This window comes from Somniosus microcephalus, chromosome 9 (assembly GCF_052327205.1).
Source record: "Somniosus microcephalus isolate GS21.2 chromosome 9, FLI_Smic_1.0, whole genome shotgun sequence".
Lineage (NCBI taxonomy): Eukaryota > Metazoa > Chordata > Chondrichthyes > Squaliformes > Somniosidae > Somniosus > Somniosus microcephalus.
Genome location: NC_140995.1, coordinates 151,341,161 through 151,355,443, shown reverse-complemented (window position 1 = coordinate 151,355,443; position 14,283 = coordinate 151,341,161). Strand labels below are relative to the sequence as shown.

At 41.5% G+C, this 14,283-nt stretch overlaps 1 protein-coding gene across 1 annotated transcript in view; it reads left to right on the top strand.

Annotated features, from left to right (window-relative positions):
* gprc6a (G protein-coupled receptor, class C, group 6, member A) overlaps positions 1 to 13,609 on the top strand; it is a 35,700-nt gene extending 22,091 nt beyond the window's left edge. Inside the window, exons 5-6 of the mRNA XM_085997379.1 lie at positions 7,413 to 7,536; positions 10,872 to 13,609. Of these exons, the coding sequence (XP_085853505.1) occupies positions 7,413 to 7,536; positions 10,872 to 11,953 (1,206 nt within the window). The 3' untranslated portion in view covers positions 11,954 to 13,609. The remainder of the gene's footprint in view (positions 1 to 7,412; positions 7,537 to 10,871) is intronic.
* Positions 13,610 to 14,283: the final 674 nt, after the last annotated feature.

Genomic DNA, 14,283 nt, shown 5'->3' with positions numbered 1-14,283 from the left:
GCATAAATGCAGAGCTAGCTAAAGTGAACTGGCAAATTAGGTTAAGGGATAGGTCAATAGAGTTGCAGTGGCAGATATTTATGGGGATATTTCAAAATACACAGAATATTCCAACAAGAAAGAAAAATTTCAAGGGGAGGACCCACCATCCGTGGTTAACTAAAAAAGTTAAAGATAGTATAAACTTAAAGAAAAAGCATATCATTGCGCAAACATGGGTGGCAGGTCAGAAGATTGGACAGAATATAAAGAACAGCAAAGAATGACTAAAAGATTAATAAGGAGAGAAGAATTAGAGTACGAGAGAAAGCTAGCTAGAAATATAAAAAACAGATTGTAAGAGTTTCAATAGATATTTAAAAAAGAAAAGAGTTAACAAAGCGAGCATTGGTCCTATAAAAAGTGAGTCTGGGGAATTAATAATGGAAAATATGGAGATGGCAGTTGAATTGAACAGGCATTTTGCATCGGTCTTCACTATAGAGGATACAAGTAAGATCCCAGAAATAGCTGTAAATCAGGAAATGGAAGGGAGGGAGGAACTCAACAAAATTATAATCACCAGGGAAGTGGTACTGAGCAAATTGTTGGAGCTGCGGGCTGACAAGTCCTCGGGTCCTGATGGACTTCATCCTAGGGTCTTAAAAGAAGTGACTAGTGAGATAGTTGATGCGTTGGTTTTAATTTTCCAAAATTCCCTAGATTCAGAGAAGGTTCCATTAGATTGGAAAATAGCGAATGTAACTCCCTTATTCAAAAAGGGAGGGAGACAGAAAGCAGGAGACTACAGGCCAGTTAGCTTAACATCTGTCGTAGGGAAGCTATTAGAAGCTATTATTAAAGACATTATAGCAGGGCACTTAAAGTTCAAAGTAATCAGGCAGAGTCAACATGGTTTTTGTTAGATCCGTGTGTTAATGGAGACACGGAATGCAGGAGTTGATTTAACAAGTGTTTACTGAACAAAGTCTGGAGGTGAACTAACTACACAAGACGCTACACAGGCTTATATACCCGAGTGGTCACTACTGGTACTACAGTATACAGGGGCTTCAAAAACATAGTTCCTCTTAAAGGTACATACACTACAATTCCTCCCCTTTTAGATAAATAGTACATAACATTTTAAGTAATCATTAAATAACATTTTTACAAGAACAATAATCTACACATTTGCTGAAGTTAATCAATTACAAATTCAGTCTCTTTGGAGGCTTCCTGACTCGGTCTGGATAACGCCTCGGTGGTGTAGTAGGTGTCGGTGGTGTAGTAGGTTCTTTTGGCAAGGTCGATTCGGCTTCAATGCCAGTGTCGGGTTCATCTGGTTCCAGTATCACCGGATCGGAGGTAGATACTATGGGTATCTCTGCTTCATCACTAGGCGTATAGAGTTGTGGTGTAGGTTGTCCTTTTTCGGATGACTCTATGATCTGGTCAGCATGGCGCCTTATTATGCTTTCTCCAATGTCCACGGTATACATCTGCGGTCCTAGTCATGTGCAAATAGTTCCAGGCTGCCATTTCTCGGTACGGTAGTCCCGGGCCAAAACTGGTTGACCTATCTGGAAGGTTCTAGTTGGCCTTTCATTCATGCTTTGAAATTGCCGGTTCTCTACGTCCCTTCTGACATTTGGCTTGACCAAATCCAGCCGGCATCTTAGTCTTCTATTGAAAAACATCATGGCGGGGGTTTGGTTTGTAACCACATGTGTTGCATTCCTGTACGCAAACAAGAAGTTATCTACCTTATGTTGTAGATTTATGTCTTCATTACCCATGGCCTTTATGGCCTTCTTGAAGGTCTGGACAAACCTTTCAGCCAATCCATTGGTGGCGGGATGGTATGGGGCGGACGTGTAGTGCTTAACCCCATTGTTTTTTAAGAACTTCCTGAATTCTTCGGATACAAATTGCGGTCCATTATCAGAACAGATCTGTTCAGGCAGCCCATTCCTGGCGAATATGGTCCTTAATACTGTGATGGTTTTTTCCGTGGTGGTGGAGGACATCTTTATTACCTCCGGCCACTTGGAGTGTGCATCCACCGCGATTAAGAACATTGAGTCCATAAATGGACCAGCAAAGTCGATATGTACCCTTTGCCACGGAGATGGGGCGTTTTGGACGTTCTGGCATCCTAGACAGCTCTTGGTCATTTCTTCGATGTCTCCATCGATACCTGGCCACCACACAAATGCTCTGGCTAAGTTCTTCATTTTCACTCCACCCAGATGCCCCTTGTGAAGCTCCTTTAGCACTCTATCCTTGAGTTTGGGTGGAATCACCACTCTGGATCCACACATCAAGGTTCCTCGGCACACTGACAGCTGTTCTCTTCTTTGTGAGAATGCTGGCAACAGTGGTTCGCCATGTGCTGGCCATCCCTTCACCGTTAAATCGTAGACTCGTGAGAGAGTCGGGTCATTTCGCGTTTCCTTTTCAATGGTAGAATTTGTCACCGATAGACATTCCACTATGGTCGAGTGGAATATTTCCACTGGGTCCACTGTAGGTGCCTCTTCCACCATTGGCAATGGTAGGCGCGATAAACCGTCAGCATTCCCATGCTGTTTTGTTCCTTTGTACTCAATGTCATATTGGTGTGCCCCTAGGAAAAGGGACCACCTCTGTAGCCTTTGCGCTGTCATAATGGGAACGCCCTTTTTAGGGTTGAATATGGAGACGAGGGGTTGATGGTCAGTCAACAAGGTAAATTTTTGTCCCGGCAGGTAATGGTTGAATTTCTTCACCCCCCACAGCAGGCTGAGTGCCTCCCTGTCGATCTGGGCACAGTTATGCTCAGCTGAGTTCAATGAGCATGACGCAAAAGCTATCGGCCGCTCCGAGCCATCAGGGAATCTATGTGATAATACCGCTCCCACGCCGTAAGGGGATGCATCGCACGCCAGTCTGATTGGCAGTGATGGGTTGTAATGAGCCAACACTTCCCTGGACGTGATCAAGCCTTTGCATTTATGGAAGGCACGTTTACAGTCTTCGCTCCATTTCCAAACTACTCCCGTTTGTAGCAGTGCGTTAAGAGGGTGCAGAGCCGTCGACAAGTTTGGTAAAAATTTATGATAGTAATTTATTAATCCCAGGAACGACCTTAATTGTGAGACATTTTCAGGCGCTGGGGCCTTTACGACCGCTTCAATTTTTTCAGGTGACTTATGCAACCCTTCTTCGTTAATGACATGGCCACAATATGATATTTGTTTCTGGAAAAATTCGCACTTGGGGCAATTTGCTCGTAGGCCCCGTTCTCTCAGCCTCGTGAGCACCTGCTCCAAGTTGGCAAGGTGCTCGTTGTCGTTTTCTCCTGTTACAAGGATGTCGTCTAGGTAGCATTGAGTCCCCGGAATCCCTTGCAGGACTTGCTCCATAGCTCTTTGCCAGATAGCCGGAGCTGATGCCACTCCGAAAACCAGTCGATTGTACTGGTACAGGCCTTTGTGTGTGTTTATCATGAGATACTTTTTAGAGGCCTCCTCAACCTCCATCTGTAGATATGCCTGTGCCAAGTCAATTTTGGTGAAACGTTTCCCTCCGGATAGTGAGGTGAAAATATCTTCTATCCTCGGAAGACGATACTGTACCGTGTGAAGAACCAGGTTTACAGTCACCTTGAAGTCCCCACAGATGCGAATTTTTCTCTGTTCTTCAGATTTATCATTATTCAACGTTTTCTTCATGAGCGGGACGATGGGTGTTGCCCACTCGCTCCAATCTACCTTGGATAACACGCCTGCTTTTTCCAAATTCTCCAGCTCTGCCTCGATGGCTGGACGAATTGCGTATAGCACCGGCCTTGACTTTAAAAACTTGGGAATTGCCGCATCTTCCACTTTTATTGAGGCGGTGGCGCCTTTCAGGGTTCCTAGTTCCTGTTGAAACACTTCTTTGGCGTTAGCCAAGATTTCTTTTAATCGTCCAGGTATGACGTCATCATCATTTTTTTTCTTACTGGTCACCGTCAGTGCCTGAATGGAGTGCCAGTCTAAACGTATCTTTCTGATCCATTCACGTCCCAACAACGGTGGACCACCATCTTGCAGAACGTATAAATACAACTTCTGTATTTCCTTGCCGTTGTATACAACAGGCACCTTTATTTTCCCTCTGGGGTATACTTTCTGCCCCGTATATGTCTTCAAGATAATGGATGTGTCTTTCAAAGGTATATGCGGAAATAGCCGCTCGTAATCCCGTCGACTCATGACGGTCAGAGCTGATCCTGTATCTAGCTCCATTTTGACTGGGGACCCCGCTATTGTGAGGGTAACCCAAATGGTCTGGTAATCTTCTTTGGCAATTACATTATGTAATTTGAGACAGCTTAGTCTCTTGTTTCCGGAGTCGCTATCGCTCTTCTGGTCTTCGGAGCTACTGTCCATCATCATTTGTACCTTTCTGTACTTTTCCTTATTGACCTTTTTACTGTCAGCGGATTTTTTTCCTGATCTGCATACACGTGCAATGTGTCCCATCTTTCCGCATTGCCTGCATGCTTTGTCCTTGAACCAGCAGTCCTTCTGGTCATGGGTGGATCTGCCGCAGCGATAACATCTCTCGAAACCCCGTGTCATTTCATGGGTGCCGAAGTCCTGTGGCTTTTGCTGTATCTCTGCAGCTCCTCTTGCTGCTGCTTCGTATGATACAGCCACACTGAAAGCCTTGTCCAGCGTCAAATCTTTCTCAGAAAGTAGTCTTTTCTGTGTTCCTTCGCTTAGGAGACCGCAGACGAATTTGTCTCGTAGAGAATCTGCCAGTCCTGCCCCGAATTGGCAGTGCTTTGACAGCTTTCATAGTTCGGTGAGGTAATCAGCGTTACTTTCATTCTTGTGCTGATTCCTCCTGAAGAATTTGAATCGTTCCGCTATCAGTAGCGGTGTTGGGTTGAAGTGCTCCTGCAAGGTATCAACAATCTCCTTAAAATTCTTGTCCATCGGTTTGGCTGGAGTGATCAAGTTTCGTAACAGCCCGTATGTCCTTGCGCCCATCAGATTTAGAAGTACCGATGCCTTTTTATCATCTGCTACTTCATTCACCTTGCAATATACCTCCACTCTTTCCACATATGTGGTCCAATCTTCTATATCAATATTGAAAGCAGTAATATTGCCAGTCTTCCGCATCTTGAAAATCTAAAATGGCGCTTCCCGCGCTTTTCCTCCATCCCCGATGGATCAAAATGGCGCCTCCTGTGCTTTTCTTTCTTCCCCGCCGAGTTAAGATGGTGACTCCCGAGCTTTCCCGCCGCTGCCGCTGCTGCCAACGCTGTTCTCCGCGGTTCCCGTTGCGACCTGCAGCTTTTCGCGGTATTTCTATTTTTTTAACATTTTTAAAATATATATCTCTTCAATAGTTTCTCCGTTACTTGGAGAACCATTCCCGTCGTGGAGCAGACCCTCTGGGACTTTCCCCTCCCTCTGCTCGGTCCGAACGCCGACCTGCTTTGTAGCACCGGCCGCGCCCTGAGTGCTCCACCCTCTCTCTCTCTTTGCTTCTGCTTCCCGACTCACTGCCTGGCCCCGTTGCAGAGCCACCCGATCGACCTCTAGCCGGCCGCAGCCCAGAAAGGATCAGTGCACTACCTGCCACCAGCCCGTTTAGCTGGTGAAACCACAGTTTTTTTGTTTTTTTTTCTTGCTTCTGGCTTCAACCTTCGTCTGAGGAATCAATCCCCTTGAGGTGCTTTTGAATTGCAGGTAAGTTCATTTCTAACTCGTCGCCACTGTTAGATCCGTGTGTTAATGGAAACATGGAATGCAGGAGTTGATTTAACAAGTGTTTACTGAACAAAGTCTGGAGGTGAACTAACTACACAAGACGCTACACAGGCTTATATACCCGAGCGGTCACTACTGGTACTACAGTATACAGGGGCTTCAAAAACATAATTCCTCTTAAAGGTACATACACTACAGTTTTGTGCAAGGGAAATCATGTTTAACCAATTTATTGGAGTTCTTTGAGGAAGTAACATGTGCTCTGGATAAAGGGGACCCGGTGGATGTACTGTACTTAGATTTCCAGAAGGCATTTGATAAGGTGCCACGTCAAAGGTTATTGTGGAAAATAAGAGCTCATGGTGTAGGGGGTAACATATTGGCATGGATTGAAGATTGGCTAGCTAACAGGAAACAGAGAGTAGGCATAAATGGGTCATTTTCTGATTGGCAAGATGTAACAAGTGGTGTGCCACAGGGATCAGTGCTGGGGCCTCAACTTTTTACAATTTATATAAATGACTTGGATGAAGGGACCAAAGGTATGGTTGCTAAATTTGCTGATGACACAAAGATAGGTAGGAAAGTAAATTGTGAAGAGGACATAAGGAGGCTACAAAGGGATATAGATAAGTTAAGTGAGTGGGCAAAGATCTGGCAAATGGAGTATAATGTGGGAAAATGTGAAGTTGTCCATTTTGGCAGGAAGAATAAAAAAGAAGCATATTATCTAAATGGTGAGAGATTGCAGAGCTCTGAGATGCAAAGGGATCTGGGTGTCCTAGTGCATGAATCACAAAAGATTACTATGCAGGTACAGCAAGTAATTAAGAAAGCTAATAGAATGTTATTATTTATTGCGAGGGGAATTGAATACAAAAGTAGTGAGGTTATGCTTCAGTTATGCAGGACATTGGTGAGACCACATCTGGAGTACTGTGTACAGTATTGGTCTCCTTATTTTAGGAAGGATGTAAATGCAATGGAAGCAGTTCAGAGAAGGTGTACTAGACTAATACCTGGAATGGGTGGGTTGTCTTATGAGGAAAGGTTGGACAGGCTAGGCTTGTATCCGCTGGAGTTTAGAAGAATAAGAGGTGACTTGATTGAAACATATAAGGTCCTGAGGGGTCTGGACAGGGTGGATGTGGAGAGGATGTTTCCTCTTGTGAGAGAATCTAGAGCTGGGGTCAGTGTTTAAAAATAAGGGGTCGCCCATTTAAGACAGAGATGAGGAGAAATTTTTTCTCACAGAGGGTCGTGAGCCTTTGGAACTCTCTTCCTCAGAGGGTGGTGGAAGCAGAGTCTTTGAATATTTTTAAGGCAGAGGTAAAGAGATTCTTGGTAAGCAAGGACGTTAAAAGTTATCGGGGTAGGCGGGAATGTGGAGTAATCGGATCAGCCATGATCTTATTGAATGGCGGAGCAGGCTCGAAGGGCCAAGTGGCCTACGCCTGCTCCTAATTCGTATGTTCGTATGTTTGTATAGCCAACTTGGCCGCAGTACTACTCCAAGCTGCACTTGCTGCAACCACTGTTTGGTTTTAAAATTATAATTAACTAGCATATTATCAAACCTAGCTGATGGTATAATTAGAGAGTTAGAGATTACATTTTGTGATTATAGTACTTTCTAGATCTTTCCCACATTTCTAAATATTGTTTTCATTTTCTTAAAAGGGTATGACATCCAAGTGCTCGACCCACTGCCAACCAGGGCAAATAAAGTTGTCATCTGAAGGCCAACACACGTGTTGCTATGATTGTGTAAACTGCAGCTACAATACATTCTCCAAAACAATTGGTAGGTAGTAAATTATTGTCTACATCATCTATTGTACAATCATGTACCTTACCTAAGGAAGGATATACTTGCCATAGAGGGAGTGCAACGGAGGTTCACCAGACTGATTCCTGGGATGGGGGGATTGTCCTATGAGGAGAGATTGAGTAGACTAGGCCTATATTCTCTAGAGTTTAGAAGAATGAGAGATGATCTCATTGAAACATACAAAATTCTTACAGGGCTTGACAGGGTAGATGCAGGGAGGATGTTTCCTCTGGCTGGGGAATCTAGAATCAGGGGTCACAGTCTCAGAATAAGGGGTCAGCCATTTAGGACTGAGATGAGGAGAAATTTCTTCACTCAGAGGGTGGTGAATCTTTGGAATTCTCTACCACAGAGGGCTGTGGAGGCTCAGTCATTGAGTATATTCAAGACAGAGATCGATAGATTTTTGAATATTAAGGGAATCAAGGGATATGGGGATAGTGCAGGAAAGTGGAGACGAGGTAGAAGATCAGCCATGATCTTATTGAATGGCGGAGCAGGCTCAAAAGGCCAAATGTCCTACTCCGGCTCCTATTTCTTATGTATTACACCATATATATGAAGTATGAATGGTATAAAAGAGGGGATAGTATCTTTGCATCATTAGGCTTCTAATGATGAATGGAGTGGGAGCAACAGGTTAGTAATGTACTCCCAGAAAATTCCTCCACCTCTACAGACATAGCCACAGTGACGTACTGTATCTCTCAACAGAGTCTTTGAAAAGAAAACAATCCTAACAGGATCCATGCTATGGAATTTGTAACATATGAAAATATTCACCATTCCTTTCATGCATCTCACACTAGTACACACTTTACCCTGAGCTTTTCTGACCAATTTTCTCCCCTCCTTCTCGCCTCACTGAAGTACAGTTGTACAAGTGCCAGGTGCCCTCAATACCTTGCTCAAGTGGGCATTATTCATGTGAGACTTGACAATGACTGCAGGAGAGAAATCAAAAAACCAATTAGGAAGACAAAGAGGAACTATGAAATTAAATTATCAAGGAACATAAAACAAAATAGTAAAATATTTTAGAGGCACACCAATAAAAAAAAGGAAGGTTGTGATGGGAATAGGGCCATTAAGGGATAGACAGGACAATACCACAGGTAACGATAGGGAGATAGCAGAAATATTAAATAATTATTTCGCTTCGGTATTTACCAGGGAAATAGCACAGGTGGACATGACATTGGATGATGAGATGAGTAATGAGATAAGTGCATTTAAAATAAAAAAGGGGAAATATTAAATAAACTAATCAAACTCAAAGAGGATAAAACCCCTGGTCCCGATGGATTGCATCCACATATTTTAAAAGAATCTAGGGAAGAGATAGCAGAGGCATTACTACACATGTTTAATAATTCGTTAGAAAAAGGTGTAGTGCCAGAGGACTTTCGGACAGCTAACATAATACCTATATTTAAGAATGGGAATAGAACATGTCATGGGGATTATAGACCAGTCAGCTTAACATCTGTGGTAGGAAAAGTAATGGAATCCCTACTAAAGGAGAGAATAGAAGAACATCTAGAATTGAAAAGTATAATAATGAATAGTCAGCATGAATATCAAAAGGGAAAATCTTGCTTGACCAACCTCATTGAATTTTTTGAAGAGGTAACAGAGAGAGTAGACAATGGTAATGTAGTAGATGTAATTTATCTAGATTTTCAAAAGGCCTTCGATAAGGTACCCCATAATAGACTAATGAATAAGGGCAGAGAATGCGGAGTCAGGGGACAAGTAGCAGAAAGGATTGCTAGCTGGCTTCAAGACAGAAAGCAGAGAGTGGGAGTAAAGGGTAGCTATTCACAGTGGCAGAAGGTGGGTAGTGGTGTTCCACAAGGATCAGTGTTGGGACCACTGCTGTTCACAATTTACATTAATGGTTTAGACCTTGGAATCAAAAACACAATTTCTAAATTTTCAGATGATACCAAATTGCGGGGTGGGGGGGGGGGGATAGTCAATACTGAGGAGGACTGCAACAAATTACAGGAGGACATTAATAAACTTGCAGAATGGGCAAATAATTGGCAAATGAAGTTCAACACAGATAAATGTGAGGTATTACATTTTGGTAGGAAGAATAGGGAGGTCACTTATCACTTGGAGGGTGCGAGTCTAGGTAGGGGAGAGGAACAAAGGGATCTCGGAATACAAATACACAAATCACTAAAAGTTGCACCACAGGTTAGCAAGGCCATAAAAAAGCAAACCAAGCACTAGGGTTTATTTCTAGAGGGAGAGAATTGAAAAGTAGGGAAGTTATGCTAAACCTGTATCAAACCTTGGTTAGACCACACTTAGAGTACTGCATCCAGTTCTGGTCACCATATTATAAAAAGGATATAGAGGCACTGGAGAGGGGGCAGAGAAGATTTGCAAGGATGATACCAGAAATGCGAAGATATACATATCAGGAAAGGATGAACAGGCTGGGTCTCTTTTCTCTTGAAAAAGAAGGCTGTGGGGTCACCTAATAGAGGTCTTTAAAATTATGAATGGTTTTGACAGAGTGAATACAGAGAGAATGTTTCCACTTGTGGGGAAGAGCATAACTGGAGGCCATCAATATAAGATAGTCACCAAGAAATCCAATAAGGAATTCAGAAGAAACTTCTTTACCCAAAGATTGGTGAGAATGTGGAACTCGCTACCACAGGGAGTGGTTGAAGCAAATAGTATAGATGCATTTAAGGGGAGGCTGGACAAGCATATGAGGGAGAAGGGAACCGAGGGTTACGCTGATAGATTTAGATGAGGAAAGACGGGAGGAGGCTCGAGTGGAGCATAATCGCCGGCATGGACTGGTTGGGCTGAATGGCCTGTTTCTTTGCCGTATATCCTATGTAATTCTATGATATTCACCAAGGAAGGCGTCAAAGCCAACGTTATCCAGTTTTTGCTTATAATTCACACAAACACACTCAGCTGTTTCCCAGAAAGTTCACTGAATAGTAGTAATTAGGTGCAAAAATCTGGCCGACATCCCTTTCCTAATGTAGGGAAACTGAGGCCAACTATAGCAGTCCTACCACCGTTGTGGCTAAGATCATTTAAGTCATCAGAGATTGGGGATGGAACTGGGACCATTTTGGCCTGTATTGCTCAACTGATCACTAGACAAATTCACTCAGCCATGTGGATGGGTTGTAGTAAATCTGAAATAAGAGTAGGATTAAAAGGACCCTTGGGTAGACCTCAACAAACCTTTTCCACTAAGACCAGAAGGACAGTCTAACTAAATAATTCAATATGTTAATTTTTATCATTTTTGATTTTCTTCATTTCAGATGCACAGCAATGTTTTCCTTGCTCAGAAGATGAGTGGGCTCCGATAGGAAGTGATATATGCAACAAAAAACACATTATATTTCTTGCCTGGAGTAATGGATTTTCTATCGTATTGCTAATTTTTTCAGCCTTTGGAATTGTTTTAATCATCGTAATAGTTGTTATCTTTATCAAGAATGTCAACACACCAGTTGTTAAGTCCAATGGTGGCAACATTTCCTTTATTATGCTCGTCTCTTTGTCGCTCAGTTTTTTAAGTGTTGGCTTTTTTCTTGGAAAACCGAACAACGTTACTTGCAAAATCAGGCAGTGTTTATTTGGCATCAGCTTTACTCTTTCTGTTTCATGTGCTCTGACAAAATCACTTAAAATACTACTAGCATTCAACTTTAACCCAGCTAATCAAAAGCATTTGAAGAACCTGTACAATCCCTGGCTCATCATAGGTGTCTGTACTGGATTTCAGATTGCCATTTGCACAATGTGGTTGGTTCTTAATGGTCCAAGAGCTCAAAGAGATACCAAGAGATTGCCAAAGGAAGTTTTGCTGGAATGTAACGAGGGTTCTTATGTAGCACTTGCTGTTATGTTGGGGTATATAGCATTCCTCGTGCTGATTTGTTTTACATTTGCCTTTAAAGGTAGAAAGTTGCCAGAAAGCTACAATGAGGCTAAGTTTATCACATTTAGCATGTTGATTTACTTCATTTCATGGATTACCTTTGTACCTGTCTATGTAACCACTCATGGCATGTATCTCCCAGCAGTGGAAGTGGTTACAATTTTATCTTCAACCTATGGGATATTATGCTGCCAGTTTTTCCCAAAGTGTTATATAATTCTGTTTAAGAAAGAATATAACACTACCACTTCGTTTTTGAAAAATCTGTATGACTATTCACTGAAGAGCACAGATGTTCTAGCAAACAGTCAAACTTCTCTAAACTTTTCAATATGTTCCGTTTCTTGCAAGTCCATTAAAAATAACAACTGTCAAAAGTCAGAAGACATAAATTCTAATTCTTTTGTACAAAACAACAGAATCAATAGGGTTTCAAGCAAAAGACGTTCTAGTTGGTAAATGTTTAATTGGCGAAAATGATTTGTATTCAGGATAGTCACATCACATTGAGGCTGTTTTAGGTTTGAGTCCACACTATGGTCAGTTCAATCCTGCCCATTGTAGCATTAATGCACTTTATCATTTTTCGGCCTTGGTTGCTAAATGTGATGGCTCACAGTAACAATGGATTGCACTTTTGTGATACAGAGACTGATATATCATCCATCTTATCCTCTTCCTATTTCCCCACACCGCAAATATAATACACCAGTTCAAGTTGAAGGAGCATTGCTATTGAAAGAAACACAAGAGTCATTCATTAGCCCACATTCTTGTCCTTCCCGATGAAGAGGAATACATACAATTAATGATCATGGATGGAGGAGGGAATGAATGTGATATCATTTGATTTTTGCTACCTTTCTGGATGATAAGATTTAAAAAAATTTATCAAAGTTAGAAAACAGGTAAAATTTCTGAATTTTGTGACATCACTGGATACCAGAGAAATAATATAATGTGATATCACAAAATGTGCATTTGCTGATATGTTAATTTTACATCTTTTCCAATTTCAAACAATAACTTCTAAGAGATTCTTTTTAGGGAAAATTGTGGAAAGATGCAGTTTACTTTTTGTATTAGTATCTCTCATTCTTCATTTTCCCTACCAAACACCATCATATAAGCACCATCACCACACGGACTGCAGCAATTCAAGAAGACCTAGTAGAATCATTTCAGGGCTACTAGGGATGGGCAATAAATGTAGCTGTGCCACCATCATCCAAAACACGAGAACAAAAAATAGAGTATTATCTCGCGTTTTAGATCCTCCCATTCCCTGACTTGGGGTGTTGACTGGTGGCCTGTGTTCAGACCTCTCTCAATGCTGCTCCATACCTTTCCTGAGGAGATTCCAGGGGAGCAGCATGTGGTGAATCAGCTGCTGATTCTCCATGCCGACTTGTTTGTCGGAAAGTGACAGATCATGATCTCATCGTGCAAGGAAATCTTGCAGATGAACCTGTTGGATCAGTTCATCAGTACATCATCAAACTGTATCACCAGATTGATCCAAAACTTGTAGTTTGGTGACTATACTACAGCGAGAGAAGCTTCTCAATGTAATGTTTAAAACGTTCTGTCTATGGCAATGATACAGAAACACGTTGAGCAGGGTAGGCAAGTAAGTTAAAAAGAGGAAAGAGATGGGTAATTTACTATAGCCATTCAGATATTATTAAATTAATATGTTGTGTGTTCTGCTTGTGATAATATATATATAATTATTGATTTTTTGTGAAATTTATATTTGTGTGATTACAATTAATAAAAAGTCTTTACTCTTTATAAATTACAGTCTCCTTATTAATATTTCTCATGTGCATTTTCTCATATCTTGTACAACAGTACTGTACGATCATTAGTGATGGTCACTAATATTTGGCAAAACTAATGCAAATGTAGAATACACAATAGCCATATTATTCTAAGTATTACTTATACCTTTAGCCACTAACAACTTGGAAATCATATTGGTACTTAGGTAGCTCAATTGTTATGTATCACAGCTGTGTATGTTATGCTATATTTTTATTGATATATTTAAATTTTAATTCTTAAACAGAATAAAGAATATACAAATATCTCGTAGAACGGTATTTACAAAGTGAAAGTATTAATTATTTTTTAAATGCATTTCAAATTACTGTTTAAATAAAGCTAAACTCAAATTAGAGCCCTTTTTGTTTGTGACATTCTTACATATTGAGGAATTATCCAGTAAAAACATATGGCCCGGAATTTCCTGGATTGCATTTATGCAGAAAGTTATACCAGTTTCTACACCAATTTTGCTAATGGGAATTTACACAAAAACAGAAAACAGTTTAAACAATTGGGACCTGAGAAAAGTGCAAAACATACGCTAAGTTTCTTCTTTAGGTCACTCTTTACCTTATTGATGTTATGAAAATTAAAGTTTGAAGCCATCAAATCATCATTTATGCCTATTAAGCACAATAGCCTGGAGTTTCCGATTAAATTCCACTAATTTTGAGAAGTGTTATTTTTGTCAAGTTTCCGCTCAAACTCATTTGCGTATTGCCAAACATAGGCCGCTATCTTTATAGAGGAGGCGGGTTGAGGGCGGGCCCGCTACTCGGCAGCTTTTGGACCCGCTCCCGGATGCCGCCTCCCAGCAGTTACTATTTTCGCTTGATTGGCCTCGTTACAGCCGATGTGCTCGTCCCTCCAGGCCATTGGTTGCAGAGCGTCAGATTCTCGCCTCTGATGACACGTTGTTTCAGGTAAAAATTTAAAGGGGCCATGTCCCCTTTGCAAAA